We start from the raw sequence: 25868 nt of genomic DNA on the forward strand, positions 1-25868 counted from the left end.
GAAGGCAACAGTATTTTCATCAACAAGGGTTAAAGTTGTCGATCCCACTTGATCCGTGAAAAGAGTAGCACGAAATAATCAAAATAGAAAAATTTTCTTTATAAAATACTCACTTATTGTACACAGCTGAAATCTGCACAAAATCATCAAAATTCTTAGAGAAATTCGGTTATTTCGATGCTAAACGACGATTTCTCGCTGATTCTCGCCGATTTCTGCCGTGGATTTGCAAAAAAGAGCTCGAAATCTACAAAACCACCAATTGTTATCAAGATTCAACGGCTGAATCGCGAGGCAACAGCTGAAATCTGCACAAAATCATCAAAAGTCTTAGAGAAATTCGGTTATTTCGATGCTAAATGACGATTTCTTGCTGATTCTCGCTGTTTTATAGCTTGGATTCGCAAAACAGTGCTCGAAATCTACAAAACCACCAATTTTTATCAATATTCTACGGCTGAATTGCAAGAAAACAGCAGAAATCTGCACGAAATCATCAAAATTCTTAGAGAAATCCGCTTATTTCGATGCTAAACGACGATTTCTCGCTGATTTTCGCCGTTTTCTGGCTTGGATTTGTAAAGAAGAGCTCGAAATCTACAAAAACACCAATATTGATCAAGATTTATCGGTTGAATAGCGAGAAAACAGCGAAATCTGCAAGAAATCATCAAAATTCTTAGAGAAATCCGCTTATTTCGATGTTAAACGACGATTTCTTGCTTATTCTCGCTCTTTTCTGAATTGCAAAAAAAAACTCAAAATCTATTTTTTATCAAGATTCAACGGCTGAATTGCTGAAGTTAGAACCCATTGCGGTTCTATTAGCACACCTCCACAGAGAAGTCTGCTGTCGTCTGAACAGCAATTGGAAATTGTTCAGCTCGAGCAGCTGATCCACCGATAATTCTCCTATCTCTATCTAAAAGAAGTTTTATTTTGTTGTTTTACTCTATATGTTTCTTGAATTAATTACCTAATTTAGTCTCTACTTTACTAAGAAATTAAAGCACACAGATTAGTACGTTTACGTTGATTTTCATTATAAATTTGTATCTCAAAATCTAAAGGGCCTAAATCGATTTGGCTATTTTCAAGATTAAACAGACTTATAAATTTGCTTTATTTTGACTTTAAATTTATTAGGTACCTACACCTAGTCATTTACATCAATTCTAAAACTTCTAATCTGTTACATAGTAGCCATGGTGTCTCGAATCCAGTAGTAATAAGGAGTAGTTCTAGTATAACCAGAAGGATCAGTACTTTCACATCCATTGCCACTAACAAAACTTGCAATTCCCACTACATAGTATAAAATACCACCAAAGACTTGAAGCAATGGGCTACCATTATCACCCTAAAATTTGGTCTTACTTAAGGTACCATTCAGAGTTTAGGGTTTCTTACAGTGCAGGTTCCTTCATTGTAGTTCCCTTCGACACAAACCATGTTATCGGTTACCTGATTTCCATAAACCAATCGACATTCTTCTATTGACAAAGCAAGTGTATTGACATATTGAAGGTGTTCGGAAAGTCCAGCGTCAGCTAAAGTCGACACGTTTAGAACAATACACTAATGTAGGTATTTTACATACTTACAGTCGCTGGTTTGTCCCCACCCCAAAACGAGAACTTCTGTTGCTTTTGGTAAAGAATCTACATTAAACTCGGCAGTGTGAAGGTAATCTGAAAGGAAAATTCAGATTTTTTTTGACTGCTCATATCTAATTTAACTAAAACCTGTATTAGTCACATTCGTTCTTAACGACCAACGTCCGCTTCCAGTGTTAGAGGATTATACTCCGGATGAACAATATACTCAGAGGACACTACAGTCAATCTGTTATCATCAGGAGTTGTCAAACTTGTGGATCCTAATTGAATTGTGAAAAGAGTAGCACTACAATGTTGGTTAAGACACAATTTTTGATTTATTTAAAGACTTACTTGTAGATACACGTCGCTGACGTAAGTACCCACTGAGGTCGCATGAGAGCTCCTCCACAGAAATGTCTGCTGTCTTCTGTCTGTACGTAAATCGCTGCGGCGAAGGGAAACTGTCCGGTTCTGGCATCTGTTCCTCCAATGATTCGTGAACCTTAAGTAAGAATGAATGGAGATATTTTGTATGAGCCGCATTGTTCACTCACCATGTTTAGCGGTTACTTCACAAAGCAAGAAAGAGGCACAAATAAAAAAAGTTAGCTCGATTTTCATTATTACAGAGTAGACTAAACAGTGACGATAAGGCTTATCTACTAGAATTTGTTCTAATCGTTTATGGTTCTAAAATGCTATGTCATCATAGAGTATTGGATTAAGGTATAAATTAATCTGCATCGTTAGACTAAGACAAAACGAGCTTGGAATTTAAAATCAGAAGACATGCAATTTACTGGATGTATTTTTAAAGTGACACTGTGAAAAGTATTTATTTATATTTAACAAAATTTGTTTTATGTTAATAAATTATGTATTGATATATGGCTGATTAAATGTAAGATACATCCAAATATTGCATTTGTTAAAAGACATAAATAAATGTTTGTTAGCAGTTAATATGCTACTTTTTATGGTTAAACTTTTATTATAACTTAAGGTGTTTTATAATTGTAGTAATAGCCGATTTCTTAAACGATAAGAAATTGCTATGATAGAATTTAGAGGAGAATTGTTCTAAATTAACAAATTTATTAAAATTAAATTAATATACAGGGAGATGAAAAAAATCGCCCATGCACCTATCATGCTGCAGCTATTTCTTTCCTGAGCCCAAAATTAAAAACCAAAACGAAATTTGTGCTTTTTAACTAAGATAGAAGCTTTTTTTTATAAACGATCACACTCTTTTGATACATTTTTTATAACAATTTTATTGTTGGAGATAACATTTTTTACAGTTAATGATTTCCCGTGTTAAAAAAAAGATTAAAAAGTGCTTTAAACCAAGTTTCTTAATTGTTTATAAATACCATTTCTTGGCTTTGTAGAAAATTTTTCAATGTTGTAACATTGTGAAGCTCTAAGTATTACTTTCTTAGTTACGGAGACTATCGAATCTAAAATTTTATTAGAAAAGGTTGAGCAGCATTGCCAAGTTTTTCCATTGAAAAAAATCCATATTGTGAAAAGGAATGGGTTTAAATTAATTTTGCTTTGATTTCTGAGATGGTTTAACTGAAGAGGACATAGTATTTCCACTCATGGGCGCCTTCTTTCATCCTTCCAAGTACTAGGAACATTGCACAAGACTCGTTTGCAGAAAGTTGCAAACAAACAAATGAAAACCTAACAAAAGTCAACTTCATTGACTATTGTAAATCAAATTTTGTAGTTTCCGTAGTTTCATACGTTTTTAACAAAGATGTGATTATACGGTGTTGCCATGTTGTATAAACCTTTGTTTCAAATTTAACATTTTCAATACCTAATGGTAAAGACGTTTTGATTATTTAAATTGGTTGCATTCGTTGCAAATGCTTTAAAACTTCATTATTATGGTTACAGCTTTCTTTAAAGTTTACTGAATTTCCTAATAAAAAGGTATTTATCTGCTTGTTACAATTGCTTCTATCTTAAGAAGTGAAACTGATATAAGAACAAAAACCACGTTTTTATGTTTTTTAAGGCCGGCCTTTATAATTCGTCAAGTTTATCCGCGACTTACGACACACCTGTATAAACGTCACAAAAGAAACTAATAAATAATTTGGTGCATTATTTAAAAAAAATCATTGTATGTTAATTATATCCAACATAAAACCGAGTCATTATACAGGGTGTCCCAGAACTCGCGCCCCAGAGAGCAAGAGAGGGTGCCGACAGCAATTCAGATGGTAAATTTCAAAACAAAAATTGACTAAGTTTATTAGTATTCGAGAACTAATAAAAAGTTAACAACCAATCCCAAAAGCTTATTCGAGAAGTGGAGTAAATGGCCATCCCAATTTCCTAGGCAACGAGAGTCTAATGTTTAACTGACCAATGGATGATAGTATGTGTCCATAGTTACCAATTTTCAAATTCTGTTCGGCTTCGGGATTGGCTACAGTTTTTTTGTCTTATCTCGGTTATTTTTTGAGTTAAATAATTATGGTTCCAAAATTTTTTGTTCAGAATTGTTGCCTCCATAAGCCCTTTCTCTCTGTTAATTGCGTATAAAGATGTCCCAGAACTCATGACCCATAGAGGAAGGAAGGGTGCCGATAGCAATACGTAAATTTCATGGTAAATTTCAAAACAAAAATTAATTAAGTTTAGTATTATTTAAGAAAGGATAAAAAATTAAGAACCAATCGCGGAAGCTTATTCTAGAGATGGAGTAAAATAGCCTAGGCAACGATAGAGTAATTTTCGTCTGACCAATGGATGATAGTATGTGTCCATAGTTACCGATTTGTAATTATTAATCTGCTTCGGAATTGGCTACCTTTTTGTCGTCTTAACTAGATTATTTATTGAGCAAAAAAATTCTTTCAAAATTTTGGTTCAGAATTGTTGCCTCCATAAGTCTTTTTTCTCTGGGTCACAAGTTCTGGGACACTTGTATAATCCTGTAAAATCGTTTAATCGCATTCATTTTACTGCATAAACAAAGCATTTAGAAAAAAAAAAACAAAAATATTTTGTTTAAATTAAACTCAATTAAATAAAAAAAATAGAAAAAAAATCGACTCATTCTCGGATATGCGGAAATAATCGCAAAATTAATTGTAGTTTTCTTTAAGAAATAAAAAAATTGCAAAAGTTTCATTAAATTTATCATTTTAATTTTCTGAAATTTTTTCTTTTTTTTTTAATTTTTTTCTGAAAAATACATTTCAAAACAAAAAATTAAAAAAAATTGTTTCGATAAGTTATTTTTGAAAAAGTTCTAGAAAATAAAAATAGCATTTTTTGGAAAAATTCATAACTTTCTTTGGATTGGGTAAAAAAATCTGAGAACTGTTTTTTATCGGGTAGAAAAACATGAAAAACTTTCAGTCAAATCGATAAGGGTCGGAGTCAAAAGTGGTCAATTTGGTGTGGAATACCCTATATATTTTATCTAAAAAATAAATTATTATTATTGATTCGTTGGCAAAATGTTGATCAAAATTATCGGGAATTTACAAAAAAACAAGAAAGCAATCTCATTTTTATTATCAATAATATATCGTTATGTTTAACTCCACAAAATAATACTTTATTATCTGAAAACAAAAGAAATTTGACTTTAACATGCGCATGTTTATTTGAAAATAATTTACATTAAAAGTTACGCTGAAAAATTGACAATAATAGACACTTATTAACAACCAGTTGATATTGTATTAATAATTAAACTAAATTTAGTCCAACTAAACAAAATTCGGTAACAGTTAACAAATGTTTAGTTACTTTGCTTTACCAGCAAGAAGCAACTTGTTGCAAATGCTATAAAGCCCATAAAAAGCATAATTCATATAGCCTTTCGACCAAACAAATAACTTGTCGCTGAAATCAGTGGCGTCAATAATAGGAAGAAAAAGTTCTGCAATTTTGTTTAAATATCGAAAAAACAACAAATTTTTTATAAATGTTTAAAATAATGATAATTTTGAATGTTACGGCCGTAATAACGATGGCCGTATTATGCAGCAAATAAGTTTATTTTCACAATTAAAAACCAACTACGCCACTGGTATAAAGTTATAACTGTCAGTCTGATATTAATCAAAGAATTTCCTAGAATGACTTTGATTTAAAATTCTCCTTTGCAAATTGATCTCTGATTGGTTACAAATAAAGCCTTACAGCTTTTAATTTTTTTTGAGCCATCTGTTGACGCCCGAGTAACTTCTAATCATAAATAAATTCATAATCCTTTCATCCTCTTTTTTATGGCTAACTTTATCAGTTCAAAGCCATTCATCCGTCCAATTGGGAAGATCGGTTAATCCAAAGAGTGCGATAATTAGTACCAAATGAGAAACTCACTATGAAAATGAACAAAAACACTACTGGATTGTAAAATCTGCTCGTTTCAACATTTTATTTCATCTCGTTTTCAAATAGTGTCTTTTCCATCCATGGTGTTTCGTATCCAAACAAAATAAGGCGTAATTCTTGTATATCCAGAAGGATCGGTACTTTCACATCCATTCCCACTCACAAAACTGGCAACTGCTACAATCAAATATCTAACTCCTGATTTTTGGAGGAGAGGACTTCCATTGTCGCCCTAAAATCATTGTCAAAACTGGATATTATTTCTGAGGCTACCATACAGTGCACGTTCCTTCATTGTAGTTTCCCTCAATGCAAACCATGTTGTCTTTAACTTGACTTCCATAATACAATTTACATTCCTCGTTAGTTAAAGCCAAGGCGTTGACGACTTGAAGATGCTCAGAAAGTTCAGGTTTAGCTAAAACGGTACTAAACAATTCCTGATAAAAAAGAATGAAATGCTTACAGTCGCTGGTTTGACCCCATCCAAGAATTAAAACTTCCGTGCGATCCTTAATGTTGCCCACAAGGAAATTACCATTTTGGAGAAAATCTGAAAAAGATCTCACTGTTTTTCTTTGCCTGTCCTATAAAATACACACCAGTATAAGTGACATTCATTCTTAATTTTATAAGACCAATATCAGCTTCGAGTGTTAATGGATCGAAATCCGGATGAAGAACATACTCAGAACTGGCAACTGTAACTCTATTTTCATCAGCAGTTGTAAGAGTTGATGATCCTAGTTGTATAGTAAAAAGAGTTGCACTGAAAAAAATAACATCAAAACTTATTCAATTTTTTTGCATCGATTTACTTGTAAACGCAAGTTCCAGATGTAAGCACCCAGTTTTGGCGCATAAGGGCGCCTCCACAGAAATGTCTGCTGTCTGGTGTTTGGACGGTTATGGCGGCAGCGAAAGGATACTCACCGGCGGCGGCATCTTGACCGCCAATAACTCGCAAATCTACGAAAAAAAATTTATTGTAATAAAACTTGGTGTATGATAGCTACCAGGTTTCGCGGTTATTTCAGCAAACAGAAAAGTCGTTAGACATGCGAAAATCACGTGAAATTTCATTGTTGGAAAGCGATTGAAATGTTTATAACGGCTTCTAAGGTGGTATTTAATATAACCGAATGAGGTTTTATTGATTTATGAGATCAAATATCATTTTTTATTGCGTGATCATTAATTTTATCTGCAACTTCATAGAACTACTTGATTGATAACGTAAATATGGTATTTTATGAAGGTGCAGTTTAGGTAAGTATATAAAGTAATGATAATAATAACTAAGAAACAAAGAATGATGATAAAGCAGTTTGGAATAGATGCAAGAGAAATTAAATATCGCTGTAGAAAAGACCACAAAAACAGATTGTAGATTTTAGGTAAAATGAAAAGAAGAATTATTCGGATACAAAAATGAAGAAGAAAAAGGCAGGCTGCTGCTGATCAAGAAGAAGAATTTAAGTTGATCATAATGACGAGTTGTCCGAATAATTCCGATCCAAATTATTATCTCACCTAGATAGTGAAAAAAGCAAAGAAAGTTGAAAGAAAGATATGAATGTAAAGAATCGAAATAAAAAAAAATCAGGAAAAGCTGAGCGTTGAAAAAAATTGGAAATGCGGGACTTTAAACGTTTGAAACAGAAAAAATATACAGAATCTATAAAATACGTGTAATCTTGATTAAAATTGGTGGTTTTGTAGATTTCGAGCTCTTTTTTACGAATCCAAGCCAGAAAACGGCGAGAATCAGCGAGAAATCGTCGTTTAGCATAGAAATAAGCGGATTTCTCTAAGAATTTTGATGGTTTCGTGCAGATTTCTGCTGTTTTCTTGCATTCAGCCGTTGAATCTTGATAAAAATTGGTGGTTTTGTAGATTTCGAGCTCTTCTTTGCGAATCCAAGCCAGAAAACGACGAGAATCAGCGAGAAATCGTCGTTTAGCATCGAAATAAGCGGATTTCTCTAAGAATTTTAATGTTTTTGTGCAGATTTCTGCTGATTTCTCGCAATTTAGCCGTGAATCTTGTTAAGAATTAGTGGTTTTGTAGATTTCGAGCTCTTCTTTGCGCATCCAAGACAAAAAACGGCGAAAATCAGCGAGAAATCGTCGTTTAGCATCGAAATATGCGGATTTTTCTAAGAATTTTGATGATTTCGTGCAAATTTCTGCTGTTTTCTTGCAATTTAGCCGTTGAATATTAATAAAAATTGATGGTTTTGTAGATTTTTAGCTCTTATTTGCAAATCCAAGCCAAAAACCGACGAGAATCAGCGAGAAATCGTCGTTTAGCATCGAAATAAGCGGATTTTTCTAAGAATTTTGATGATTTCGTGCAGATTTCGGCTGTTTTCTTGCAAATCAGCCGTTGAATCTTGATAAAAATTGGTGGTTTTGTAGATTTAGAGAAGCCCAAAAAAGAAAGAATTTAATGAAAATATCTCTGAAAATCTGTAAATCATAAAAATCTTAGAACTCCTGAGAACATCTCAAGCATTTCAAATACTTGAGAACCCTAAAGATTAAAGAAGCACTTAAGTTTTAAGAATGTCAAATACGGCAACGCGATCCACAAGATTTTTTTAAATCTTGTTTTTCAATAATTGTATCAGTATCAAAAATTTGAATCTAATGAATAAAAACACTGGACAATCTGAATATAACAAAAAAGTGTAAAACTTTAAATTTTATTTAATAGAAAAAAAAATTCGATAAGTAGAACTGAATCCATAACATCATAACAAAAATTTGCATTCATTGCTAGACAAAGCTGACACATTAGCGATTTGAAGCTGTTCAGAAAAACCGGACTCAGCCAAAACATTGTGATGCAATTTAATTAACAAAATTGAGAAACAGACTCACAGTCGCTGGTTTGACCCCAAACGAAGATAAAACTTGGGTACCAGAAGGAGTGTCGTCTATTAGAGAAAATTTCCATTTTTAAGGTAATCTGAAATTTTTTTTAATAAAGTATGTATTTCGAGCGCGATAAATTACCGGTGTAAGTAAAATAATTTTTTAATTTAATGACGCCGACATCGGCTACAAGTGGAGCAAAATCTGGATCAAAAGTAGAGCCAGAAAACGGCGAGAATTTGCTAAAAATCGTCGTTGAGCATCGAAATAAGCGGATTTCTCTAAGAATTTGCTGATTTTGTGCAGATTTCAGCCGTTTTCTCGCGATTCAGCCGTTGAATCTTGATAAAAACTGGTGGTTTTGTAAATTACGAGCTCTTCTTTGCGAATCCCAGCCAGAAAACGGCGAAAATCTGCTAGAAATCGTCGTTTAGGATTAAAATAAGTGGATTTCTCTAAGAATTTGCTAATTTTGTGCTGATTTCAGCCGTTTTCTCGCGATTTAGCCGTTGAATTTTGATAAAAACTTGTGGTTTTGTAAATTTCAAGTTCTTCTTTGCGAATCCCAGCCAGAAAACGGCGAAAGTCTGCCAGAAATCGTCGTTTAGCATCAAAATAAGTGGATTTCTCAAAGAATTTGCTAATTTTGTGCTGATTTCAGCCGTTTTTTTCGCGATTCAGCCGTTGAATCTTGATAAAAAATGGTGGTTTTGTCAGTCATACATGAAAATTCTTCCAATTAATGAAATGTTTTACATAGCTACCAGGCTTGGCAATGACACAACACACAGCTATGAAGCTGGCAAATATTCCGTAAAGATTCATTTAATTATGTTTCCTGTATAAAAAAAAATGTAGCATTTAGAGTAGAGGAGAAATTTATCAATTTATGATGGTAAATTTTTTATATCTACTCATAATCTATCTATAAATCTATAAAGTTTAGCCAGAGATATCTTAGCAATGCTTTGTTTCCACACACGATAAAAATGAACACCATTCTTCTTATCGCTGCAGCTTGTCTGCTTTTTGTTGGAGTCAACACGAAATCTGGTACGTCAAAAACTTATTAACAAACATAATTCGCTTTTCTGCAGATTCGCGAGTCATTGGCGGCACTGGCGTTATAACCGGTAAGATTGCTTTTGGTGTTGCTATAACTGTTCAAACGCCAGACAGCACACTTCTGTGGTGGTGTCCTTATGCGCCCTCAATGGGTACTAACTTCAGGAACTTGTGTTTATAAGTAAATCTTTAAAATGAAAACTCACTTTTAAGAGATTGACATTTCAGTGCGACTCTTTTCACAATTCAGTTGGGATCTCACACTCTAACTATTCCTGATGAAAACAGAGTGACAGTAGCTACATCCGAATATGTGATTCATCCAGAATTCAATCTTTTAACACTTGAAAATGACATCGGTCTCATTAAATTAAGAATGAATGTTACTTACAATGGTTTGAATTTTGAGCACCAATAACCAATTTGACTTTTAGTTTCAGATTATCTTAAAAATGCGAACTTTATTGTGGGTACTCTTCCAGATGGTAAAGAATTGACAGTAATTGGATGGGGTCAAACCAGTGATTGTAAGTAATTGATGACCTTTAGGTGGGTGTAATCATGTTTTCAGCCGGATCTGGTCTTTCTGAGCATCTCCAAAAAGTAAAAACTTTAGCTCTGACAAACGAAGAATGTAAATTATTTTACGGAAATCAAACTTATGATAACATGGTTTGCGTTGAAGGAAATCACAATGAGGGCACATGCACTCATGTAAGGAAATAAATTTATTTGTTATTTGCTATAACTCTGGCTTCTAGGGTGATAATGGTAGTCCACTTCTTGATTTTTTTCGTAGTCAATATTACGTGGTGGGAGTTGCAAGTTTTGTCAGTGGAAATGGATGTGAGAGTACTGATCCTTCAGGATTTACAAGAACTGCTCCGTACTTTGTGTGGCTTACTAATACCATGGACGCCGGGTAAACCGACCTCTGTTAATAAATAAAGATAACCGAATATGACCGGTGAACCGGCAAAGCACGTGACTACAGCATCATCAGCGAACACAAAAAAAAAGAATAAAAAAATAGAAAATTAGTACTGTAATAATGGGACAGGCAAACTCGTTTAGTAAAATGACACTTTTCTAAATTTGATTTGTAATCTACTATTAATGCTAATACTGACTAAAAACATTAGAGGGTGGAAATCTTTGACATGAATTATTATTTTTTTTGAGAAACACAATTAGTGACTATTAAACACAAGTCTTCGCTAATCTATTGGAAAGTGAATGTCACTGAAAATTCATTTTTTGTATCTTTACTTGAACTTAGGCAGTAACCGACAAAAATGCTTTTAGAAATGTTTGTGTTGCTGCAACTCAGCTCCGCAATTTCACTCAGACTTCCAAAACAGCAATTTCCGGACTTGTGATTCAAATTACTATTTTGCAGAATTCAAATAATTTTTTTTTTTTTAAAGATATGATTTCGAATTTGCCGCTTTAATAGGTCCATTAGAGTACTCAATTTGGAGTCGTTTATAGGTATCTATAAGAGAACTCAAAGTAGAAAATTTTGTTTTTAAAGATTTGGCAGAACAAATTAGTCTGGCTGTCACCTGTTTCCTGTCAAGTTCTTGGTCAATTTCACCATTTACGATTCGTGTTTAATAAATTGCTGCGTGAATAAAAAATGTATCAATATAATTAAATTGTGTTTTGCGGCCAACAATAATTGTACCTAAATATGTATAATAGATGTGAATGCAAAGTTAAAATTCAGTGATAGTGAAACCCAATAAATGTCAAATTTTAAATTGAATTTGAAAATCAATAGGCAAGTCGTGGTTACAAAACCATTACCAATCGTGTAACACGAAAACTCTTAGAATTAGAAAATTTAATTTTTGGTGCAGATAGTATAAAGGACTTGTTTTATATTGGCCATTATAAGACACGTTCTTTAATATACTATTTTTTTCTAAAACTCATTCGATATTTTTGGTAATGTAACTTCTACATAGCAAGGGGGATATAATCACTTGTTTAACACATCATTAGAAAGTAGAGATTTCAGCTGTTATAATTACGTATCACAATAAAAAATCAAAGTACCGATTTAGGAGTTTTATGGAAAAAAGTGCCAAAAATTCCGTTTCATAACACATGCTGCAGGCTATCGAGACTAGAAATATTTCGTTTGATCTTCAGAAAGTTTACATAGTAAAGAACAAGTCTGTGTTTGCGCTAAACAAAGAAATACTATATCTAAAACAAAAATTTTATTTTATTTTTATTGTGTTATGGCATCGAAATATATCATACGAAATAAAAAGTATTACTAACAGTTTTTGATAGCTTTGTTCTTGATACGGGATTATAACTGAAAAACAGCAATCAAAATCTGTCAAAATACTTTACTAAAGTCCTGCCCATTCGTATCAGTCCACTCTCCTGTGTAAATTTTCGAAAATTTTTGGGTGTTAATCAGGCTTTCAATTCCTTAGGGAGAAAATTAGGGGAAAACTGAATGTAGCGATTTTTGAGGTTAACAAGTTGCAAAGGTTGAGGGTATTAAACAATAACTTATTAAAAATTTGTTGCCAAAGAATAATTTTAATAGAGATTTAACAAGATTTGGCAATGTTGTGAAAGACGATTAGTTTCTAAAGTCCTTTTTTTTAAACCACCGCAATCTTCCCCTGCATTACAACCGACAACGTTGCCTAGGGAGATTTTTTGTGAGAAAATAGTTGTCAAATTTTTGAAATTTCTGAAAATTAGGCAGTATTTCCGTTAAAAATGTTTTTTTTACAGCCTGCTGAATTGCAAATGAAAGGATTTAATAGTGAAAAGACTCGGCACAGCCTGAAAGGCCGTCTTGTGTAATCAAATTGTCAATTAGGCAGATAACCTATTTGATTTTATCACCAAAAAGTCACCATCGACGATGTTGTCGGTTGTAAAGTGCTGGAACAGTGCGGTGTTGGTGGTTTTTTAATAAAAAAAACGGACTTTAAGCACGCCACAGTTGCGTCAAGGTCAAATACTTTTGCTGCCAACTGTTATTACGAATAAAAATTGCTAAATTAGAGCTGCTGCCAATATTTTAATGAGTGGACCGATAGTAATAAACAGCTCTAATATATAATAAATAACTCATTTACAAAATATCGAACAAATGTCATAAATCGGTTTAGCCCTCTAATATAATGTTCCACATCCAAATGTAGTAAGGAGTAATTGAAGTGTAGCCAGAAGGCTCGGTGCTTTCACATCCGTTTCCACTGATAAAGCTGGCAACTCCTACCAAAGAATAAGCCCCAGCAAAATATTGAATCAAAGGCCCACCATTATCGCCCTAAAACCTCAAAGTTAAAAGAATAAACTCAAACCACTCTCTTCTTACACTGCAGGCGCCTTCATTAGAATTTCCCACAACACAAATCATTCCGTCTATAATTTGATCTCCATAGTAAGATCTACAGTCTTCATTTGATATTGAGGTGACTTGAGCATACTGAAGATATTCAGAGAGATCTTCTGAAGCTAGAACTCACTGGCTAATATTGAATTTGCAATTTCTTTGCTTACCATCGGTGGTTTGACCCCACCCCAAAATGGTAAAATTTGTCCCTGGTTTAGTATCATCTATCAACCAACCAACAGATTTAATACTATCTGAAACCATACCATTAGGTGTGTCTTTTACAAATCTAACTTAGTAGTTACCAGACAGACTAGCGTTAAATTTAATAAGTCCCACATCAGCGTGGAGAGTCATTGGATCAAACTCTGGATGAACATAAAATTCTGAAGACTCTGCGATAACTCTGTTTTCGTCGGGAGTTGTCAAGGTTATGGACCCTAATTGGATTGTAAAGTGCACACCACTAAAATTTGATAAAGAAAACAAGACAACACAGAATAACGAGATTACTTATAAATGCAGCTTCCTGAAGTCAACACGAAACGAACATCAGTGAGGACACCACTACAGAAATGTGTTTCATTTTTTGTTTGAACTCTAATGGCAGCAGCGTATGGAAACTGATTAGGTTCAGCAGTTTGTCCACCAATAATGCGTGTACCTGCATGAAAATAATTAAATATTTTTTAATTCTACAATGATAGTACCAGGTTTGGCGGTGGCTTCGATGAGCAGCAAAGTTGTAACACTTAGAAGAACCAAAGTAAGCTTCATTGCGAATTAACAAAGATTAGACGACTGATGAAATCATAAGTAGTAACCAGCAAAATTTTGTCTATCACGTTTCTTAAGCTCCAATCAACTTTTGATAACATTTTTGATAATAGTTATTTATGGTATAAGTGGGTTATTGTAGATATTGCTTGCGAAAGGTATAGTTGAACGTATGCCATACAACAGTTTATCCAATATGTCGCAATTTTACTTAATAGCAATAATAAATAATGCATCCTTCGATTGAAATATTTTATATTTAATTACTAACGCATTTGGAGTAATTGAAAGAGTTGGTAGGATTTAAAAAGAGCTTCTTAGTTGTCATTCAGTATCTCTTGTAGCCAGGGATAATAAGGACTCAATCTAGTGAATCCAGAAGGATCAGTGCTTTCACAGCCATTTCCACTAATAAAGCTAGCTACTCCTACTAAAAGATTCAGACCCACTAAAGTTTGAAGAAGTGGTCCACCATTATCACCCTACAACACCATGAGAACACAAACTTAAAAATATACCATTCTTACAGTACAAGTGCCTTCATTGTAATTGCCAACAACACAAACCATACCATCACCAATCTGATCCCCATAATACAATTTGCATTCTTCGTTAGACAATGAGGTGGTTTCAGCATACTGAAGATGCTCAGAAAGTCCAGACGTGGCTAAAACCGTCTTTTTAGAACAGAAAAAAACATTATTTTTTGTTACAATCGTTAGTTTGGCCCCATCCTAAGATAGTAAGTTTGATTCCGGGTGTAACATTGGCGATTAACCAACCAACATTATTAATGTGATCTGCAAGGAAACTCAAACAATCAGGCTTAATCAGGTGATACGTACCACTTGAAGACACATTCATTCTAAGTTTTATAAGTCCAATATCATTTTGCAGCGTTACCGGGTCAAAATCTGGATGAACAAAATACTCGGAAGTGGCAACAGTGACTCTATTTTCATCAGAATTTGTTAGAGTTGTCGACCCTAATTGGATTGTAAAAAGTACACCCCTAAAAATTTTCTGGTAAAAACAAAACCTTTAACTAAACAAAAGTACTTATAAATGCAACTTGCTGAAGTGATGACAAAGTGATCGTCGGTAAAAGCACCGCCGCAGAAATGTCTTCCATCGTCTGTCTGAACTGTAATGGCGGCGGCGTAGGGAAATTGGTCAGTTCGAGCATTTTGTCCGCCAACAATGCGTGGAGCTTTAGGAAAATAAACAAATTTTATTTTTAGATTGAGATGTTTAACATACTTGGTTTGGCGGTGTCTCCAAAAAGGAGAAAAGTTGCGGAAATTAGAAAAAAAATAGTAATTGCCATTATCTAGAAGTTAAACACTGCTATGAAGTTTTTAGTTAGAATTTACGATTAAATGTAAGTTACGCTTATTTCTCTTGACTCTTAAAGTTTGTTAATCTTTAGATTAAACGATTTTGTGGTAGGAGATTATATTATGTTTTGGAGATATTTTTTTCAACGCTATAATAAAGAGTAGATACAAATTTCGTATTCAGCGGTGAAAAACCATACTAAAAGATTTTCATTCTGACACCAAAAATTGTATGGGATTGAACCATTTTTAACATCGTGCTGAAATAGGAAGTTTTAAATCATTTAAGAATGATTCATTACAGCACTATTTTTAATGTCAGAGTTTAGTATAATTTTTGAACAACAACTGAAGATTTTATTTTGAGACATTTTTCTAAAATTATTATTGGCAAAGTTGGTAAACGTCACGGGTCAATTGGCATCAAATAACGTGACAGGAGTGCCAACTAATAAGTGCCTTAAGAAGTTATATGATCGAAAACCGTTGAAAAACGTTACTATAACGTAACTCTTATTAAAGCACCGAATCATAAAAACCAGTTGAATGAACCTTTATAAATTCATTATTTCTTGTTGCTAATTACAAAACCGGCTTCATATTTCTTCTTATTTTGACCCCACAAATAGTGGTAGAAATAGTCATTTTCAACATCGAGCTGAAAAAGTCACGACAAATCGTTTAAGAATGAAATCTGTTTTAGTATGATTTCTAAACATAAAATAATTTTATAAAATAAACCTTTTCCTATAATTAACGGTAAAGTTGGTGGAACGTCAATCAAGTGTCAATTGACAGCAAATAGCGTTTATTATTGAATGCATTTCATAGTAGACAAGAGTGCCAACTAACACGTTGCTTTAAGGAGCTTTTTAAATAATCGAAAACAATTGAAAAACAATGCTATAATGTAACTCTTAAAGTACCGAATAATAAAAACCGGTTTAACGAACTTTGATAAATTACTTCTTGTTGCTAAGTTCATATCAGATCATAAAAACTATTTTACTTAGATAAACTGCCGTAGATATCTTTAACAACTAGTAAATTCTCATTTTATTTTATTTATTTCTTCAAAAATGAAACATATTCTGAAACAGAATCACTGTTGCCACCTTTGAGTAGGGGAGAGCGATGAAGAAAAGATCTTCTGAAAACCCTATAATATCGAAAATAATAGATCGACATTTCTGACAAACAATAATTCTAACATTGGACTACGTAATAATGTAAAAGTTTTTGAAAAATCTTGAGTACATCTTTGTCAAAAAATTACTTTTTCGTGAAGTGTATTGCGTGAAATTACCCCTATTGTATAGGGTAATTTGGCGCATGTCAAACAATAATGTCAACGAAGTTCTTTCCTTTAAAAAATGAGGATAAATTCAAAAATTAAATGTTTATTAATGAAGTAATTATAAAATTAAGAACAAAAATTGTACTAAATTTTGAGTGTCAATTATCATCTCTTTTGTACCCCTTATCGGCAAGCGCGTGTCCCAACAATAAATCATGGTTTGCCTGAACTTACCAGAACCGGCTTAAAATATTTTAGTAATCATAAAATTAAGATTTATCTGCGGTGCTAAATTTACCATTTATTACATTCTTTAAGGAAAACAATAGAAATGTGGGTAATCTGCGATTAATAATAATCTCTTTGTCCAAGTTTGATGTAATTCATGCACATGTTTCTATAATTTTTAAATATTATTATGTCGGGACTGGTCGAAGTGACCAAAGTAAGCGCTGCGGTACAACCAGATGGTTTATAGTAACCTCAGTTGACATATACCTAGCAAACATTTTATGACTTAAGTCAAACCACCCATAGAAATAAAACTGGGTGTTGGCGACAAATTTCTAGGTAGAGGATTGACCGATGACTGAACAGGCCCGGACTCATTTCGTGCTCATTTATGGTCCCCAACCGCAAGGATTAGTACCGCCCGGTCCTCTCATAATGTGGCCATAAAATTTATGTCAACTGGGTTTACAGTACAAATCTGGGATGTTTTCTATTGTAGACAAGTTAACTTTTACACAATGGGATAATTTTATTGCTGCTATATAGCCTTATACCTTTTGGGTTACTTTATGCTGATTTGTTTTGATGCCAAGACGCAAGCGAAAATCGACCATACTGGGTGGAACACAAGCGAAATTCGACCATCGCTGAGTAGATTTCTCTATCAAGAATCTTCGTGTTTTTACGCATCAAGACTTTCGAACAGACAGTGGCGTGGTTAAAATTTGCTGTCCTTCTTTGATTAACAAAAATTGTTACAGTTTTCTTTTTGAGAAAAAGAGGGTTAAGAGTATCAGAGCGCTTATACAATAGGTTAGTATGAATTCTAAATAATCATTGCAAGGCCATCATAACAGTAATTAGTTGCATTTTTTTTTAATTCCAAAATCTGACCCGCCAATGAACTACGTTTGTTTACCAACTACAACCTCTTGACGCCCCAACCCCTTTATCTAGAAACATGTTGGCATCGCTGCAGTATACCATCAAGGTATAGCACGCTGCTTCTAGTTATTATAATTTCTTTGAGTCTGTCCAACGAATAAATAGATGACAGTTTTCTAATCAAATCTGTGCGATAAAAACTAGTACCAACAACCGCCAAATTTAAAATAGTTGTCATAATGCTAATTTTAAAATTCATTATTTTTACTAAATTTACTGCAATAAAAATGGTTCCTATTTCTTGATTATAGAAAGGGAATCAACAAACTAACTAATTCGGTGTTTTGTCATTAATTTGTTAACGTAGAGAAAACCTCAAAAACCCTCAATTTTTGCACACTTTAAAGCTGGGTGCTGGGAAATCGAGAGGCACACAAAACTTTATTAGTAGTCCAATTGTTACAAATCTTTCATTATCAACATTCTAATTAGGAAACTCCGGTCAAGTTAACCAACAGATTTTGAATTTACTCATCATGTAACTTGCAAAAGACAGTTTGCACAAGAGAAATGCGAAAAACTAGTAATTAGACACTATTTTACCAACAAAACTCAAGGAACAGGGCAAACAGTAGATCTTAAAGTGGTCAAGAATGACGAATGTCAGTAAATGTCAAATCATTGACAAATTTCTAAAAAAGGCGGGAAGGCGTAGTTGCATAACCAACTTAAACCGAGATTAATATCCCCAAAAAGACGGAAAACTTTAGAGTATTTCAAGTTGCCATGTTTCATGCCATACAATTCAAATCATCCTATTTACTCGCAGGATTTACTATAACAACAACGCAGAGTACCTATTCATAGGAATCAATTTCTTTTATTTTTTTCTTGAAACTGAGACAGCAATGTAAAAAACGAAACCTACTAACTTCCTTCATTTACAATAAGCTGTAATGGCTTTTTTCGCCTCTATTTCAAAATCACCTTGTATATTCTTATTTTTAAATAAATGTTTATTAGCCCGATTTTTTCTTCTGATGGTGCAAAAAATGTGATAAGCACCACGTGCGGTATAGTTTTAGAAGGTTCGGATAATATTAAGACTTTGGAACAAGTCTTCGGTCTAAGAAAGATCTAATTATTAGGTATATTTGCTTTATATTAATTTATTATTCCAATTTTAAGTACTGTTAATATTACCATACAAATATAACTTCAAATATATTTATTGATTTACAACATCTTTCAACCATGGAAAGTAACTTTTCATTCTGGTATACCCAGAAGGATCAGTGGTTTCACATCCGTTTCCACTTATGAAACTGGAAATTCCGACAAAATAGAATTTATTAAGAAAGGTTTGAATCAGAGGACTGCCAGTATCGCCCTGAAATTCCAAATATAAACAAGTATTTTTACACTTATGGATTTCACTTACAAGGCAAGTTCCTTCATTGTAATTTCCAACAACACAAACCATCCCTTCGTCAATTTGACTTCCATAATACAATTGACATTCCTCGTTTGACAATGCAACGCCCTCAGCATACTTAAGATGTTCAGAGAGTCCAGACGTGCCTAAAACATGTTCGTAACATGTAAAACACAACAAGTTGTTTATTTACTGTCGTTAGTTTGACCCCATCCTAAAATTATAACGGTGGTTCCTTCAGAAACATCACCTGTCATCCAAACTACATTATCGATGTAATCTAAAAACACAGATTTCATATTTTTCGTTGTAACAGATGTAATTTACATTACCAGACAACTCCACCATCATTCTCAGTTTGATGACTCCAACATCAGCATGGAGTGTCATTGGATCAAACTCTGGATGAGTGAAGTATTCTGAAGAAGCAACAGTCACTCTGTTTTCATCCTCCAGTGTTAGAGCTGAAGATCCCAGTTGGATGGTAAAGAGAACACCACTTAAAATTTTAACAAGGAATATGACAATCAAATATTCTGGCGTAAATACCCGCTGATACAACTTGCAGAAGTAACCACATATTGGCTGTTGGTTAAAGCACCACCACAGAAATGTCTGCCGTCTTCAGTTTGGACAGTGATAGCGGCGGAGTATGGAAATTGGCCAGCTCGAGCTTCTAATCCGCCAACAATGCGGGCACCTGAAATCAAAATTAGAGGCTTGTGGTCTTCGATTTAGTGTTTACCGGGTTTGGCGGTGACGTGAATTAGCAGTAAAGTACCGAGAGTTAAATAGATTAAACACTTCATTTTGGTATAAGTAATTGAAAAAAATGGAACTATACAGTAATATTTATAGTGATTTTATGGTGGGATAGATATGTAAGTGCGTACAATGAAATTCTTTCTTTATAGATAGGATCTAAGTTTGCACTTACCTAATTGGTGTTGCAGGTACTGTAAAGTACTGATCTTATCTAGAATTTATCTAAGAGACAACACTTTTAAAAATTGAAACTCTCTACTTTATAACGTAAAGGTGTAAAGAAATATGTTTTTATTGGATAAAAGTGTGAATAAAAATTCTCAATCAATTTCTGTGTCAATTTTTAGGTTAAGGTCTTGGTTAAGATAAAATTTAGAAAATTTGCTTACGCTCTTAATTGACAAAGCTCTTAAAGTTTGTTTTTTAATTATTAATTTTAGCGATTTTTGAGAGTTTGTAAAACTAGTGGCTAATTTAATTTTTCATTTTTTTTAATATAAATGGATTAAAAATATCTCAGTTGTCATTTTAGATTCTATGCAATTATATGCAAATTGTATTTAAACTTTGAGGAAATAATGCTGTTTATTAAACGATTTGTAGTGTCCAAAAAAGAAGCACACCTGCGTTAATTAAGGTCAACTTGACCTTCATTCAAATTGCATTTCTTTGACTCTCTGAATCATAAAGGTAGTAACACAATCGTACCACTTTAGAATTGATAAGTTCACTTATCTGCAACTTACATACAGTGTTTTTGAAATACACTACCAAAAACAAGCCGTTAATTGGTGAAGACAAATAGAGTCATTTGTCAAAAAATGCTTTTCGTAATAGTATATTAAAACACCGAGTTTCATAAGGCAAATTTTAAGGCACGAATCCAAGTTTATAAAACGAGCGGGGAAGCGAGTGTCTTAATGGCCTTATTAACGAGGTTTTTATACTATTTTTCGTAATTTGTTCTTATAACAGAGCTATTTTTGCTATTTCCTCATTCGTTTTCTGTGCTACAATATCCCATTTTGTTAAAGGGGGTTGGGGAGTAGATCGAACGACTGTTGTTTCTATACTGAATTTATTTTATAAAAAATTGTGATGATTAAAAACTTAACAATACATTGAACTTAATTATGAGTAGTAGACAATTTCGTAATATTGCCTACATGTACGATTGCTGCTGGTCACTGACCGGGTTGAAGAACCTGCTGAACGACAAAAATGCACATATTGCATTTTGGCAAATCGTAAAAATTATTAATCTGTTTAAGCGATTAAACACATTTCGATACGCGATGCTATAGCTTTGTTTCCATAGCAACATGGGAATCTTTAAAATACAAATTAGGAAAAAGTTTTTTTGTTTTCGGGCCAAAATTTTTTTGAATATTTGGTCAAAATTTCCAGTTCGCCACTGGATTAAAGGTAATTATAGGTAGAATGTATCTTGATTGCTTAGCAACAATGAAAGGTTTGTTTGTTAAGGTGGATATTTTCATCAGTGGCAAAAGGCGTTTTTTCATTGTCGTTAAAATAAAATAAAAAATAGCCAATTTGATTCCTTAAGGCTGCCAAAGAGCTTGTTTAATTTTTGGTAATGTATTTCAAAAACACCCTGTATTTCAAAAACACCCAGCACATGGAACTTCTCCAGCTAGAGCATCTCGTCCATCCATAACTGCACTTGAAGAAGCATTGACTTCAACACGCAAAATCGAAAAAGGAAACAAGAAATTATGTAAATTCTTATGATGTTTAAAACTTCTTTGTTACTAAAATAGTAGTTTTATGGTTTTTATCAGAATTAAAAGATTTATAACGTTATGCTTCTATCTGTCTCCATTATAGTCGTTTAGTAACTTTTATCTTTGTTTCGTTTTCAAAACAAATTAGAATTCAGATAATAAATAAACTAAACTGTTTCATGTTTTTATGATTGATAAATTGGTGTTATAAATTAACAGTAAGCAATAAAACTAGTACGGAAGCGGCTTTCCCGCCGAAACTCCTAATTCAAATAAAACACACATTTTCGTGATAAATTTATTGTTTCAACTGAATATGATATTTTTGGTATTTTTAATTAAATTCACCATGGGTATAGACCGATTTGTTGTCGGATCCACAGATAATAAGGACCAATTCTGGTAAAACCGGAGGGATCAGTGCTTTCACATCCGTTTCCACTGATAAAACTAGCAACTCCTACCACATAATATCTGTTCCATACAATTTGAAGAAGAGGACCTCCATTATCACCCTAAAATTGCCATAAGAAAAATTGCTCTCTCAAAATATTGTTTTCTTACTGTACAAGTTCCTTCATTAGAATTTCCCACAACACATATCATGTTATCGCTAACTTGGTCTCCATAATATACTTTACACTCATCATTTGACAAAGCGGAAGTTTCAGTATACAGAAGTTGTTCGGAAAGATCATCATTGGCTAAAATACAAACCATTTGAGTCAACACAAAAAAAAGAGACTTTCTTACAGTCACTAGTTTGACCCCATCCCAAAATCGTCAGTGGCGTCTCAGGTTTAAGGGTGTCAGGACGCATGTTAATGTTCAAAAGAGTAGCTAAAACACAGACTATATTTTTGACAATCAAATTTAATACTTACTCCCCATAGTTACTTGCTTTGGTAACTTAATAAGTCCAATATCATTCTGAAGCGTGATCGGATCAAAGTCTGGATGTACAACAAACTCGGAGGACTCAAAAGTCGCTCTGTTGTCGTCGGGAGTTGTTAAGTTCACAGACCCCAGCTGCATTGTAAAAAGCACACCACTAAGAAATCACACGTGAGAAAACGATTTTGCTATCTTTTTATACCGAACTTGTTAATGCAGCTCGCAGAAGATAGAACCCATTCAAGACTTAGAAGAGCACCACCGCAGAAATGTCTGCTATCTCCTGTTTGTACGTTGATTGCGACAGCGAATGGAAATTGACCAGTTTCAGCGGTTTGGCCTCCAATAATGCGCGCATCTAGAAAAAGAGTAAAGTTAGTACAAAAATAAGACAACGCTGGTGGTACCACTTTTGGCGTTGACTCCAACTATAAGCAAGACGATCGAGGAAAGACAAAGTTTGAGCTCCATTTTTAGCTGACTTTGCAAGTTTCAATTCGGATTTAGCTATGGCACGGTACTTTAAAATTTGATCTTTTTATTGCCGTTTGGTCGGCAATAAAGATTTTATAACGCACTTTATTTACGACCATAAAGGGCTTGGTACTTTTCCAGGATCTCTTGACAGTTTTGAGATCAAACTTTTTCAGAGATCAAATTTTTCAATAAAAAACAGAAGGAAAGATCAACTTCTACTTGGTGGTGGAGCAACAATTTAGATAAAAAAAGTACCTCATAAAACTTTATTTCTTATAGACCACTATAAAATCAATCTTCTGATACGGTTTAGACGATCATGACGCTCCATGTGATTCACGTTATCTTCGCAGCTCTTTTGCTCGTCGTCGCCGCCAAACCCGGTAAGTTCGACGCGTTAGCTTGTAAAAAAATCAAAATTTTGTCCAGATGCCAGAGTTATCGGAGGAGATGACGTTCCACCGGGTCTGTTTCCATTTGCCGCCGCCATCAACGTCCAAGCTGGAAGCAGCAGATATTTTTGTGGAGGTGCTCTTCTACGACCTACTTGGGTACTCACTTCAGCAACCTGTGCCTACAAGTAATTGCTCAAGCGCAAAAACTTGGTACTTTCAATACTGTTTTAGTGCGACTTTCTTCACGATACAGTTGGGATCAAACTCGTTGACTGCTGAGGATGAAAGTCGTCTGATTGTTACCGCCACTGAATACGTCGTCCATCCGGACTATAATCCTAAGACACTTGAAAACGATGTTGGTCTTATCAAATTGAACGAAAGTGTTAAATATACCAGTTAGTAGAACAGTACTAATGGGAGTTTTACTGAATTCTGTTTTTAGAGTACATCAAAAATTGTTATTTTAATGTGGGTGACATTAGAGATGGAGATAGAGTTATAGTGATGGGATGGGGTCAAACTAGTGACGGTAAGTTATACGTTTCTTCATTTGTAGTTTCTAAAATCTCGTTTAGAAAACGAGGCACTTTCCGAAAATCTTCAATATGTGGATGCTGGTTCTGTTAATCTCGACGAATGCCGACAAATCTATGGAAATCAAGTCACTGACAATATGCTATGTGCTATAGGAATTAACAGTGAAGGAGCATGCACTGTAAGGATGAGAGTTTTTGGGATCTTTTGGTCATTCGTATGTTTTAGGGGGATAATGGTAGTCCCTTGCTACAGGTTTTTGCAGGGGATTTGTATTACGTAGTGGGAATCGCAAGTTTTGTTAGTGGAAATGGGTGTGAAAGTGGGGATCCTTCTGGATATACCTGGATCACGCCGTATTATCAATGGATAGTGGGAATAGTGTAGTTCAAAACACCAATTGTAATAAATTACGTGATGTAAAAATATACCCAATTTTAACCTTCCAGTAGTCTGCTAGTTCAGCCGGACGGTATTAGTCAATTTTTAGGCCTAAAATAAAATTCAATACTGCAATTTGCTTGAAAATGATGTAAAACATTGTAAATTGGAAGATTGTATTCAGTAAATTAAAAAACATATTTAATTACAACGTGAAAATATAATAAACTTGCAAATCAATAAATATCAATTTAAAAGTGAACAAACACACAAAATGATGGATTCTATGCAAATATATTCACTGTATAAGTCATTATCACTTAGATAATCAATTTTCCTTTCATCATTCAAAAAAAAATTTCTTTTTTTGAAACGACACTTTTTTCCGAAAACGAAAAAGTACATTTTTCATGTTCAAAGTCAATTTTTTTTTATGGTTACAATTTATAAAAAATCCACGTGTAAAAAATTCACATGTGACTCAAAAAAATAAAACATTTAGAGTTAGAAAACAATATAGACAACTTTTGAAATCAGGAAGAAATAATATCGCGTCTTCCGTCTGTTGGGGTCTGAGAGGCCCGGTCAATATATTTTATTACATATTTTATATTTTTGCACCGACAATGCCGGAATAAAAAACACGGTGGTTAGAATGAGTCAAAATAAGCAGCTATAAGAGATTTGGGCATTTTGAGTCAATTAGTTTAGATAGTGCAACGCTTTTTTTCAACCTCTGGGTCTGTCAGACCCCAGCAGACTGCTGGAAGGTTAATTTAATTGTTTGTGTGACAATCGTAGAGATAAAACAAAACCAAAAAACTTATCTTAGTAGAGACATCTAGTTCAGCTCTGATAAGACATCACACTAACCCTCAGTTCTCCAATGAACACATTTCTGTTATTATTAAGCACCTCAACTTTAGTGTTTGCAGCAGTACTCTCCAAATCTGATACGATGAACACGCGCATTATTGGTGGAACTAAAGCTCGTGCTGGTCAATTCCCATTTGCAGCAGCTATAACCGTTCAAACAGCCGACAGTAAATTCTTCTGTGGTGGTACTTTGGTGTACTCTCAATGGATCGTCACTCCAGGTCACTGCGTCTACAAATTAGTACTAAAAATTGTTTTTAATAGTAATCCACTGAAAATCTTAGTGCCAAAAATAGTAGGCAACCCAAAATACAGATTTCAACGATTTTTCTTTTGAGACGCGTCAAGTTTCTTTTCATTCATTCATGGTTTTGTAAAAAAACATACTGCGCATTTACAAATTACGGTAGGTATATAAAACAACGTTGAAAGGAAAACTCACAAATTTTACACGTGTTTACAGTTCACTACACTTTGTTACGAGTCATCCCTCCTACCAGATCATTTGCTGCCAACTGTACAAACACGAGAATTCGGTTACTAG

At 33.7% G+C, this 25868-nt stretch overlaps 8 protein-coding genes across 8 annotated transcripts; 2 read left to right on the plus strand and 6 right to left on the minus strand.

The window, feature by feature from the left end:
- Positions 1-950: 950 nt before the first annotated feature.
- On the minus strand, positions 951-2349 carry LOC148173850 (brachyurin-like). The gene is made up of 5 exons (XM_088035673.1): positions 2156-2349; positions 1953-2103; positions 1779-1905; positions 1411-1578; positions 951-1360 (listed from the first exon to the last, which is right to left on the minus strand). Exons 1-5 carry the CDS (start codon positions 2220-2222, stop codon positions 1193-1195), a joined length of 681 nt encoding a protein of 226 aa, XP_087891799.1. The 5' UTR covers positions 2223-2349; the 3' UTR covers positions 951-1192.
- Positions 2350-5998: 3649 nt separating this feature from the next.
- Positions 5999-7117, minus strand: LOC148173851 (brachyurin-like). The gene is made up of 6 exons (XM_088035630.1): positions 6992-7117; positions 6794-6944; positions 6578-6744; positions 6442-6528; positions 6254-6393; positions 5999-6207 (listed from the first exon to the last, which is right to left on the minus strand). Exons 1-6 carry the CDS (start codon positions 7056-7058, stop codon positions 6034-6036), a joined length of 786 nt encoding a protein of 261 aa, XP_087891756.1. The 5' UTR covers positions 7059-7117; the 3' UTR covers positions 5999-6033.
- A 2726-nt stretch (positions 7118-9843) lies between these two features.
- Positions 9844-10845, plus strand: LOC148173852 (brachyurin-like). The gene is made up of 6 exons (XM_088035674.1): positions 9844-9907; positions 9952-10090; positions 10148-10314; positions 10360-10446; positions 10491-10633; positions 10681-10845. Exons 1-6 carry the CDS (start codon positions 9844-9846, stop codon positions 10843-10845), a joined length of 765 nt encoding a protein of 254 aa, XP_087891800.1.
- A 2104-nt stretch (positions 10846-12949) lies between these two features.
- LOC148173853 (brachyurin-like) lies at positions 12950-14084 on the minus strand. Its single transcript, XM_088035675.1, has 6 exons — positions 14003-14084; positions 13806-13956; positions 13598-13758; positions 13460-13546; positions 13275-13414; positions 12950-13226 (listed from the first exon to the last, which is right to left on the minus strand). Exons 1-6 carry the CDS (start codon positions 14067-14069, stop codon positions 13062-13064), a joined length of 771 nt encoding a protein of 256 aa, XP_087891801.1. The 5' UTR covers positions 14070-14084; the 3' UTR covers positions 12950-13061.
- Positions 14085-14386: 302 nt separating this feature from the next.
- LOC148173854 (chymotrypsin BI-like) lies at positions 14387-15255 on the minus strand. The gene is made up of 5 exons (XM_088035677.1): positions 15129-15255; positions 14915-15055; positions 14783-14869; positions 14597-14736; positions 14387-14551 (listed from the first exon to the last, which is right to left on the minus strand). Exons 1-5 carry the CDS (start codon positions 15253-15255, stop codon positions 14387-14389), a joined length of 660 nt encoding a protein of 219 aa, XP_087891803.1.
- A 3717-nt stretch (positions 15256-18972) lies between these two features.
- On the minus strand, positions 18973-20146 carry LOC148173855 (chymotrypsin BI-like). Its single transcript, XM_088037295.1, has 6 exons — positions 20000-20146; positions 19804-19954; positions 19587-19753; positions 19448-19534; positions 19261-19400; positions 18973-19209 (listed from the first exon to the last, which is right to left on the minus strand). Exons 1-6 carry the CDS (start codon positions 20061-20063, stop codon positions 19048-19050), a joined length of 771 nt encoding a protein of 256 aa, XP_087893421.1. The 5' UTR covers positions 20064-20146; the 3' UTR covers positions 18973-19047.
- A 1962-nt stretch (positions 20147-22108) lies between these two features.
- LOC148173856 (brachyurin-like) lies at positions 22109-23129 on the minus strand. The gene is made up of 6 exons (XM_088035679.1): positions 23066-23129; positions 22866-23016; positions 22649-22815; positions 22518-22604; positions 22329-22468; positions 22109-22279 (listed from the first exon to the last, which is right to left on the minus strand). The coding sequence occupies exons 1-6, from the start codon at positions 23127-23129 to the stop codon at positions 22109-22111; spliced, it is 780 nt and encodes a 259-aa protein (XP_087891805.1).
- Positions 23130-23454: 325 nt separating this feature from the next.
- On the plus strand, positions 23455-24454 carry LOC148173857 (brachyurin-like). Its single transcript, XM_088035680.1, has 6 exons — positions 23455-23518; positions 23565-23715; positions 23762-23928; positions 23976-24062; positions 24109-24248; positions 24296-24454. The coding sequence occupies exons 1-6, from the start codon at positions 23455-23457 to the stop codon at positions 24452-24454; spliced, it is 768 nt and encodes a 255-aa protein (XP_087891806.1).
- The last annotated feature ends 1414 nt before the right edge of the window (positions 24455-25868 follow it).

This window comes from Gnatocerus cornutus, chromosome 5 (assembly GCF_029298725.1).
Source record: "Gnatocerus cornutus isolate USDA-ARS CGAHR chromosome 5, icGnaCorn1.1, whole genome shotgun sequence".
NCBI lineage: Eukaryota > Metazoa > Arthropoda > Insecta > Coleoptera > Tenebrionidae > Gnatocerus > Gnatocerus cornutus.

Coding starts and splice junctions, on each gene's coding strand:
- LOC148173855 (XM_088037295.1), bottom strand. CDS start 20,063: ATGAAGTGTTTAATCTATTTAACTCTCGGTACTTTACTGCTAATTCAC. Junction 19,955..19,999: donor TCACGTCACCGCCAAACCCG/GTAAACACTAAA, acceptor TTTTGATTTCAG/GTGCCCGCATTGTTGGCGGA. Junction 19,401..19,447: donor ATGGGGTCAAACTAACGACA/GTAAATAAACAA, acceptor AACATGTTTTAG/GCACGTCTGGACTCTCTGAA.
- LOC148173856 (XM_088035679.1), bottom strand. CDS start 23,129: ATGGAGCTCAAACTTTGTCTTTCCTCGATCGTCTTGCTTATAGTTGGA. Junction 22,469..22,517: donor ATGGGGTCAAACTAGTGACT/GTAAGAAAGTCT, acceptor TTTGTATTTTAG/CCAATGATGATCTTTCCGAA. Junction 22,280..22,328: donor CTAATGAAGGAACTTGTACA/GTAAGAAAACAA, acceptor TGGCAATTTTAG/GGTGATAATGGAGGTCCTCT.
- LOC148173852 (XM_088035674.1), top strand. CDS start 9,844: ATGAACACCATTCTTCTTATCGCTGCAGCTTGTCTGCTTTTTGTTGGA. Junction 10,447..10,490: donor ATGGGGTCAAACCAGTGATT/GTAAGTAATTGA, acceptor TCATGTTTTCAG/CCGGATCTGGTCTTTCTGAG. Junction 10,634..10,680: donor ATGAGGGCACATGCACTCAT/GTAAGGAAATAA, acceptor TCTGGCTTCTAG/GGTGATAATGGTAGTCCACT.
- LOC148173851 (XM_088035630.1), bottom strand. CDS start 7,058: ATGAAATTTCACGTGATTTTCGCATGTCTAACGACTTTTCTGTTTGCT. Junction 6,529..6,577: donor AATGAATGTCACTTATACTG/GTGTGTATTTTA, acceptor GATCTTTTTCAG/ATTTTCTCCAAAATGGTAAT. Junction 6,394..6,441: donor ATGGGGTCAAACCAGCGACT/GTAAGCATTTCA, acceptor GTACCGTTTTAG/CTAAACCTGAACTTTCTGAG.
- LOC148173850 (XM_088035673.1), bottom strand. CDS start 2,222: ATGAAAATCGAGCTAACTTTTTTTATTTGTGCCTCTTTCTTGCTTTGT. Junction 1,579..1,778: donor CTCTAACACTGGAAGCGGAC/GTTGGTCGTTAA, acceptor TACCTACATTAG/TGTATTGTTCTAAACGTGTC. Junction 1,361..1,410: donor ACAATGAAGGAACCTGCACT/GTAAGAAACCCT, acceptor ACCAAATTTTAG/GGTGATAATGGTAGCCCATT.
- LOC148173853 (XM_088035675.1), bottom strand. CDS start 14,069: ATGAAGCTTACTTTGGTTCTTCTAAGTGTTACAACTTTGCTGCTCATC. Junction 13,957..14,002: donor CGAAGCCACCGCCAAACCTG/GTACTATCATTG, acceptor ATTTTCATGCAG/GTACACGCATTATTGGTGGA. Junction 13,227..13,274: donor CTAATGAAGGCGCCTGCAGT/GTAAGAAGAGAG, acceptor TTGAGGTTTTAG/GGCGATAATGGTGGGCCTTT.
- LOC148173857 (XM_088035680.1), top strand. CDS start 23,455: ATGACGCTCCATGTGATTCACGTTATCTTCGCAGCTCTTTTGCTCGTC. Junction 23,929..23,975: donor CGAAAGTGTTAAATATACCA/GTTAGTAGAACA, acceptor TTCTGTTTTTAG/AGTACATCAAAAATTGTTAT. Junction 24,063..24,108: donor ATGGGGTCAAACTAGTGACG/GTAAGTTATACG, acceptor AATCTCGTTTAG/AAAACGAGGCACTTTCCGAA.
- LOC148173854 (XM_088035677.1), bottom strand. CDS start 15,255: ATGCTCGAACTGACCAATTTCCCTACGCCGCCGCCATTACAGTTCAGA. Junction 15,056..15,128: donor TCAGCAAGTTGCATTTATAA/GTACTTTTGTTT, acceptor CAATCCAATTAG/GGTCGACAACTCTAACAAAT. Junction 14,870..14,914: donor AATGAATGTGTCTTCAAGTG/GTACGTATCACC, acceptor GTTTCCTTGCAG/ATCACATTAATAATGTTGGT.